Source organism: Centropristis striata, chromosome 5 (genome assembly GCF_030273125.1).
Source record: "Centropristis striata isolate RG_2023a ecotype Rhode Island chromosome 5, C.striata_1.0, whole genome shotgun sequence".
In the NCBI taxonomy this organism is placed as follows: domain Eukaryota; kingdom Metazoa; phylum Chordata; class Actinopteri; order Perciformes; family Serranidae; genus Centropristis; species Centropristis striata.
In genome coordinates, this window is record NC_081521.1 from 19,131,592 (window position 1) to 19,139,386 (window position 7,795).

The 7,795-nt window shown below is 31.9% G+C and overlaps 1 protein-coding gene across 2 annotated transcripts; it reads right to left on the reverse strand.

The window, feature by feature from the left end:
- Positions 1 to 469: 469 nt before the first annotated feature.
- LOC131971076 (uncharacterized) lies at positions 470 to 7,077 on the reverse strand. 2 transcript variants are annotated; one of them, XM_059332375.1, is made up of 6 exons: positions 7,000 to 7,077; positions 5,186 to 5,539; positions 2,940 to 3,008; positions 1,990 to 2,073; positions 1,850 to 1,890; positions 470 to 622 (listed from the first exon to the last, which is right to left on the reverse strand). In XM_059332375.1, the coding sequence occupies exons 1-6, from the start codon at positions 7,037 to 7,039 to the stop codon at positions 539 to 541; spliced, it is 672 nt and encodes a 223-aa protein (XP_059188358.1). In that variant the 5' UTR covers positions 7,040 to 7,077; the 3' UTR covers positions 470 to 538. The 2 variants fall into 2 exon arrangements, with proteins under 2 accessions (XP_059188358.1, XP_059188357.1); XM_059332374.1 differs by having other exon boundaries at positions 1,850 to 2,073.
- Positions 7,078 to 7,795: the final 718 nt, after the last annotated feature.

Genomic DNA, 7,795 nt, shown 5'->3' on the forward strand with positions numbered 1-7,795 from the left:
GTGGTGCAAAAAATAAAGTAAAAAGCATATTTTTCATGTAAATATGTAATAAAGTATGCTAAAATAATGAATGAGAGCAGAGAAGGGGGGACGCAGGCGCTGTTTACATTTGGTCTGACTGCGTGCAAGTTCTCCTGTTTTTAAATAAAAATAAAAAAAGTTATTTATTTGTTTCTAACACGGTCCTTCTTGTAAATTAGGCTCTTTTTACTATAAAGTAAACCATCCAACTGTATATAAAAATAGTTGAAATGGAACTATTTGAAAGAGAAAACTCTGCCCAACAAGTTGCTATAACTGTGATACTTTAGGTACATTTTGTTGTTCATAATATTTACTGAAGTGAAATCTTGAATCCAGAACTTGTAACAGAGTGTTGTCACAGTAAAATATATGAGGACTTCTTGAAAAAATAAAATAAAAAACAAATAAAAATGGCAACTGAGAGAACTTCTTTGCAGCAGGGGAGTCATGTCATTATAGTTATAATTAATAATAACAATAAAAAGAAATAATGCAAATAAAATAAAATGAAAGGTTAGAGGTTGGAGTAGAATTTGTCCCGATGGTTGCTGGACGCTTCACATCTGGAGATCGGAGAAGACCTCTCAAATGTGGTTGACTGAAAAAACAAAAAACAAAAATATATTTACTGAGGTGACAAGAAATGACCAGAACAGCAACTTTCCTCTCTTAAAACACAACCCCATGTGACGTTTATTCAGCAGCTTATGTCCTGATTAAGTTTCTTTTCGCCTCCGATTGGTCATTTAACATCGAGTCACAGCTTTATTTTTTCAAAATAAGGTATAAAATAGGAAAACTGCAAATGTTTTGGTGCTGTTGCTGTCTTTGAGTGTTCATAGTGTCCTCCAGTGTTTGTTTCTTTTGTGCAGTTTTTAACTGTGTTTCCTGACTGAACTGGGTTGTGTTGAGTGTTTAGTTTCTGTTTCTTGTTGCATAGACTGAACAAATCAATGACTTAGAATACTCTGATTGGGTGTTCACAGGGCTTGTTGTCTTGGTATGAGCTCCATTCAGATTGTTGTGTTAGTTTTTGTACATATAATCTCTAAAAAAAAGATATCCGTATATGCAGAATATGTTCACAATGTGTCAGGAATGTTTCTGTAGAAGTAAGTACATTTACTCAAGTACATTTACTCAAGTACTGTACGTAAGTACAATTTTTAGGTACTTTAACTTGAATATCTCCACATTTGTAACTTTACACTGCTACTTCATTACATTTAAGAGGCAAAAATGTAACTTTTTACTACTAACTACATTTAGCTGACAGCTTTACTTGTTTTTCACTTCGATATTTAACATAAAAACATGATCGACTTAAAGTGATTATGCATGTTTAGAAATTAAACCACATACAAGTATAATATGTAGTTAAAATGAACCCCTGCATTGACAGGAGTAAAACTTATTACATAAAAAATTATAATCTAATATAGTATATTTCCAACTAAAAAATAACCTGAGTGGGTCCATTCTGCAGAACGAGAACTTTTACTTTTGATACTTGATACATTTTCTGATACTTTTGTTCTTTTACTTGAGTAAGTTTTGAATGCAGGACTTTTACTTGTAGTGGAGTAATTCTGCAGTGTTGTATTAGTACTTTTACTTAAGTAAGGGAACTGAGCACTTCTTCCACCACTGCTGTAGAATATAAAGAACAACAAGGCCCAGCTCCTCAAAGTTTTCTTAAAGGACGGTATGGCATCACTTTAGCCATGTGGACACTCGAGACTGTTTCTGCATGAAGAGTAAATCAAGCACAAAGGAGGACGGGACAAACAAACATTCACTGTGCAGCAGACTGGTGTTAAGTCACCTCCATGTTTCTGTCGTCTGACTGCCCTCTGGTGTTCAAACCTGGGAAGCACAGAGTAGAAAAAACACACTGGCTTGTTTCTGTAATGTGATGAATATTTACTGACAGTAAATGAAGAGTGGGAGGGTGCTGCAACTCACTTGTCTTCAGTTTGAACAGGAGCAACACAACAACAGCAAACAGCACAAACACAGTGACACACACAAGCAGAGGCAGGACGTAACCTGAGAGAGGGGGGGAAAGAGGTTGAAAGGTATCATTCCTTTAGTTTCTCTTACTTTATAATGGGATTTTCAAACTCTTTCCAGGAATCATTTTTGTTAGAGACATTTTTTGTGTTGATTACAAAATTATATTCTTAGAATTGACTTATTTATTGAGGTAATTTAAATATTTTCTTTTTGACTCATGAAACAATATGAATGGAACTACTACACTATTAAATATTGTAGCTATTGCTCATTTTATGACACTGATGAAAATCAGCTTGCAGTGTATCTAACTGTTGGGATAGAGAACAATGTTCCTCTGGTGACTTACTGACACGAATCTGTGAATATCTTTCCAACTTTACCGTTTTTGTTAGAAACATTTTTCCTGTTGATTACAAAATTATAGTCTCAGAATTGACTTATTTATTGAGGTAATTTAAATATTTTCTTTTTGACTCATGACATAATATGAAAGGAACATTAGTGGCAGTTCTTTTATTTCACTAAACATGGAGGAAATGTGTCTTCAGTCTTTGACCTCACGTTAGGATGACAATGTTTCGTTACTTATGAGAATAAATGAGTCAACTGTCTGGTGACTGCTGCATCAGGACTTGGATTGTTTTTAACGTGTGAGTCAAGCGGAGCCTTGTTGAGATGGCACAGTTAAAATGAAATTCAAAGAACCGTCCACAACTCTTTTTTTAGAAAAGAAGAAAGTTATTTCTAGAAATCTTGTGGAAATGCATCATCATTACCTTGTCTTTAGATCATGTTAAACAGTTTTTTTTTAAAGACTGAGACATTACATTCAATAGGTCATATAATGTTGTTGAGGAAAGAGCAGAGCAAAGTGTTTCAGCTGTGCAGCGTTGAACCTTTAATGCTGTGAACTGCAGCTGATGCTTCAGTCTGCTGCTTCAGGGCCTCAGGGACAGTCTGCAGAGCTGCCAAGACAGAAACAGAAACATATTAACAGTGATCATTTATGTACAGTCAGTCATGTTTAGCATTCAATATTGTACAATATTTCTATAATTTAATTTATATGTGCAATATTCTCTGTGCTATGTTCCATATCCAACTACTGACTCTGTCTACATTGTATATAATGTTCCTATAGTGTTTTTATTTTATTTTGGATTTAATTGTTAATACTTTTTATATTTCTACTTGTTTATATTGTGAATTGTTAATACTTAATTGTATTTTTTACTTGTTTATTTGCTAATACCTCTCTTATATTTGTAGTTTATACCGCTGTTTACTATTTATTGTTTTTTTGCTATCCACTCGACTTTATTCTCGACATCTCGACTTTATTCTCGAAATTTTGACTTTCTACTTTGTCATTTCAACTTTATTCTCGTCATTTTGACTTTATTATCGTCATTTTATTTTCGCCATTTCTAATTTTTTTCCCTCGTCATTTTGACTTTATTACGGTCATATTTTTTTTCGTCATTTCAACCTTTTTCTCGCAATTTCAACTTTATTCTTGTGATTTTGACTTTATTATCGTCATTTTATTTTATTTTCGTCATTTCGACTTTATTCTTGTCATTTCGACTTTTTTGTCATTTTGACTTTATTCTCGTCATTTTTACTTTAATATCGTCATTTCGACTTTATTCTCGTCATTTCGGCTTTATTGTCCTTATTTCTCCTTTTTTCTCGTCATTCCTACTTTTTTCTCTTCATTTTGACTTTATTCTTTATTACTTATTATTTAACTATTCTGTTGTTCATAATCACTACGGCCACTAGAGGGCGCCGCTAAGCACACAACACACGTTGATTTACACGGATTCAGTCTGATCACGTAAACTGGCTGCAGGAGGGCTGATTTTGTTTGGCCGTTGAGTTTAAATATCAACATTTTTTCTGCAGAATCGCTGACTCCACCTTGGATCTAAATATGTCACGATATTAAAAACATCAGCAGCTGTCAGCGAACTGTGAAACTAAATTTCCGCAGACTGCCAGTCACCAAAAAAATGGAAATGAAGAAGAAGAGGTTAGTCGAAGAGCTCTGCAACACCCACACACTGTACTTTAAAACACACGTTTTTTTAAGCCAGTTTTATTTTAAGGGAGCACAGGTTAAAACTGTATTAAGATCTACTTCCATGTAATATATATTTACAGTAATTTACCAACAAAGGAAACATATTGTGTTGTAAATTCACAAGAATACAGTAACATAATGCAAATGTATTTCTCGTAAAACAATAAGAAACTGTATTTTTTATACAGTTTCTGAAAAGTTTTACAGTTTATATATAAGTATATAAAGTAAGAACACAGTAATATACTGCAAATTTGTTTCTATCACATTGTATTTATATTTATATAGTATTTTGTGACTTTATTACTCTAAATTTACTAGAAATACAGTAAGAAACTGTAAAAAATAAAAAAGTTATTTGCAGGCGAAGCTGCTGCCAGTTTATTACTAAAAATCACAGTGGAGTTTTAGTCTACGGTAAAATATACAGTAATTCACACACACATATTTCTAAGATACAGTAAGAAACAAATTACAGTACTTTTCTGGTAAAGCTGCTACCAGTTAATTACTGTAAATTTACACTGAAGAGTTTTACAGTTTACTATAAATATACAGTAATTTACTGACAAAACTGAACAGTATTACGTTGTCAATTTATGATAATACAGTACTAAAATTCTTGTCATTTAGACTTTATTCTCGTAATTTTTACTTTTTTTCCTCATATTTCAACAGTATTCTCATAATTTCTGCTTTTTTTTTTTTTTACTTTATTCTCGTCATTTCTACTTTATTCTTGTAATTTCGGCTTTTTTTCTTGTATTTCGACTTTATTCTTGTCATTTTTACTTTTTTTCTCATATTTCAACTTTATTCTCGTCATTTCGACTTTATTCTCGTAATTTTGGCTTTTTTTTCGTCATTTTTACTTTTATTTCCTCATATTTCAACTTTATTCTCGTCACTTTGACTTTATTCTCGTCATTTTGACTTTTTTTTCTCGTATTTTGACTTTATTCTCGTCATTTAGACTTTATTTTCCTCCGACCTGGCCCCAATCCTCTTCCTTAGAGGCATGATGTTCCTGTCACCTGACCTCCAGTAGAAACTCACCATCTGTAACTGTGATCTCAAACACGCTGTATGAATCAGGTAGAAACGGTCTCTCCAGACCGCACCTGTACCGGCCCGAGTCAGACTTGGTCAGCTGTGCGATGCTCACATGCAGAACTGTGGAAGTCAGCGGGAAGGTTCCTCCTTCGTACCAGAGACTGAATCTGCCGCTCTGAGCTCGCTCGCCTTCAGTCTCCACCAGAATGTCTTCTTCTTCTTTACACTCGTCCTTGCAGAGGAACTTTCTCCGTCCTCCAGAGAGAGTAAAGTGGCACGCGACCGTCATGCTGCTTCCTTCAGTGTGGATGAGTTCAGTGTTGGCACTGACGAGCCCGGAGTCTCCGTCACACAGAGCTGTTGAAACACGAGCACAGATCGACAAATCAATCAACCGACCGACCGACCGGTCCAAATTTATTTTGTTCTATTTTGTGTTATTTGATCTTAATTTATTTTTATCGTTTTAGTCTGACTTTTAATAGAGCTTAATTAGCAATCATTTATTCATTTATTTATATTTCGTATAGTCTTTATTCAGGTATTATGATAATAATAATAATAATAATTATTATTATTATTATCATTACTATTTTATACTTACTATAATACTAAGTATCTCTTTTAAATGTATATTTAGTATCCATGTATTTATCATTATATTTATAGTTATTTTATATATTTATATAATTTTATCTGGTGTTTTCTCACTGGATGGATGAGATTTAAGATAGGGTTTATTCAGTTCTTTTTTTTATTAAACTGTGCAAGCTTTTAATTGTTATTGAATGTTGTTCTTACTACCAGTATTAATAATTTATTTATTTATTCCTTGGTTTGTGGGCGGGTAGGGTGTGTGTGTGAAGCACTTTGTGTTATGTTATTTGTATGAAAAGTGCCATTGAGTAAGTTGTTGCCTCTGTGTTGACAGGCTGACCATGAAAGGACATATTCTTGTTATAACTTCTAACCTTCAATGTACCAAAATAGCTGTCACTGACCATGACTATAAAATAATAATAATAATAATAATAATAATAATAATAATAATAATAATAATAATATCAATATATTAATCAAATCAACTTGGTTTCTTCAGACAGCAGTCACGTTTTTCTTTTATCCAAATATTGCACAAATTTCAACAATATTTTCCATAAAAATCTGTTAAATGTTTCCTCCCACTTCTGTTTTGTAAAGAGGCATTGTTTCATTGAGATAAACATGCATGTCTACAAAAGGAGAGGATGCATTGAGATGATACATGAAAACAATAAAGCAGCTTTAAAAACCTCAAAATTATGGAAAATAAATGTAGAAATGTGTAAAAAAAATATTGCTTGATGATCTTTGTTTCATGAAGCCTCCTCATGGCATCTTACAGTTCGGATGTTTTCTTTTATCTGAAACATTTTTTCATCTTTTTGTGTGAATGTTTAAGTCAAATTATGTTACAAATTATTCAGTGAATCGGTTTCCATTGCATTTTCTTTTTATCGATACATCAACTTTTCCTACTTCCCTGAGTACAAAAAGTATTTTGTGACATTTCAAGGTTGTTTTTTCTCTCTCCAACTCTCTCTTTTATTTGAATGTGTGAAATGAAATTATGCATGAAAACAGGTGGATGTAAACATAATGTAGCTGTGCTGACAGTAAAGTTAATTTCATGCTAAAAACACTGCTAGTTTTAAACTGATTTGTTTAACTTTTGAAGCATCCACATACTACTCGCGCACACAAAAAAGCAGCAATAAAATAATAGACAATAAATAGTTTTTTGATAGATTAGGTGAGAAAAAGGAATCAGTCCTCACCTGATAAGAAGCAGAAGAACAGAACATGATGAACATTCATTCTGAATTTAAATCCTGGTGAAGAAAATAATGCAACTAACAATTAAAAAGGATGCAGAAGAACTGTTTTTTTTAATCACTTCACTCCTCCTGATCACTGTCTGTCTGTCTGATCAGTCAGGAAGCTGCTCGCTGTCGTTTCTCTCTTCCTCTCTGTGGTTTAAACAGATTGAAGCTTCATCTGCACTCACAGTATTTTAATAAATAATAAAAAAATAAAATAAATAATATTAATAATAAACAAACATTTTATTCATTTATGCTAGGACATCGTTTTATTTAAACATCTGTTTTTATCTTAAATTATTTTTGTAATAAATTTAAATTATATTAATTTAAAAGCTTGGTTGTGATTTTGTTAAAAAATGTATATGGTTTGTTTGGTTGTAGTTTGAGAGTTTCATGAGGTGGATCTATATTCCATATTATTATTATTATTATTATTATTATTATTATTTTATTTTTTTCCTGCTTCACTTTAGTTGAAAATATATCATTTATAAATTATTTTTCTTTAATCATTTAAATAAAAAATTGAAGCTTAATTGTGATAATTTGAAAGTATTATTTGAAACTTAAACATATAAATTGTGATTTTTTTATTTATGTTGTATGGTTTGTTTTGTTGTAGTTTGAGAATCTCATGAGGTGGATTTATGTTCCGTATCATTATTATTATTATTATTAATTGTATTATTCTTATTATTATTTTATTATTATACATTTTATATAACTTGTTATAAACCAACTCGGTCAG

What these genes read in the sequence shown, in the direction of transcription:
- LOC131971076 (XM_059332374.1), bottom strand. Translation starts at nt 7,039, where the DNA reads ATGAATGTTCATCATGTTCTGTTCTTCTGCTTCTTATCAG. An exon ending in GTTCTTCTGCTTCTTATCAG is followed by an intron (nt 5,540 to 6,999) that starts GTGAGGACTGAT and finishes GTGTTTCAACAG; the next exon opens with CTCTGTGTGACGGAGACTCC. An exon ending in TGAGATCACAGTTACAGATG is followed by an intron (nt 3,009 to 5,185) that starts GTGAGTTTCTAC and finishes CTGTCTTGGCAG; the next exon opens with CTCTGCAGACTGTCCCTGAG.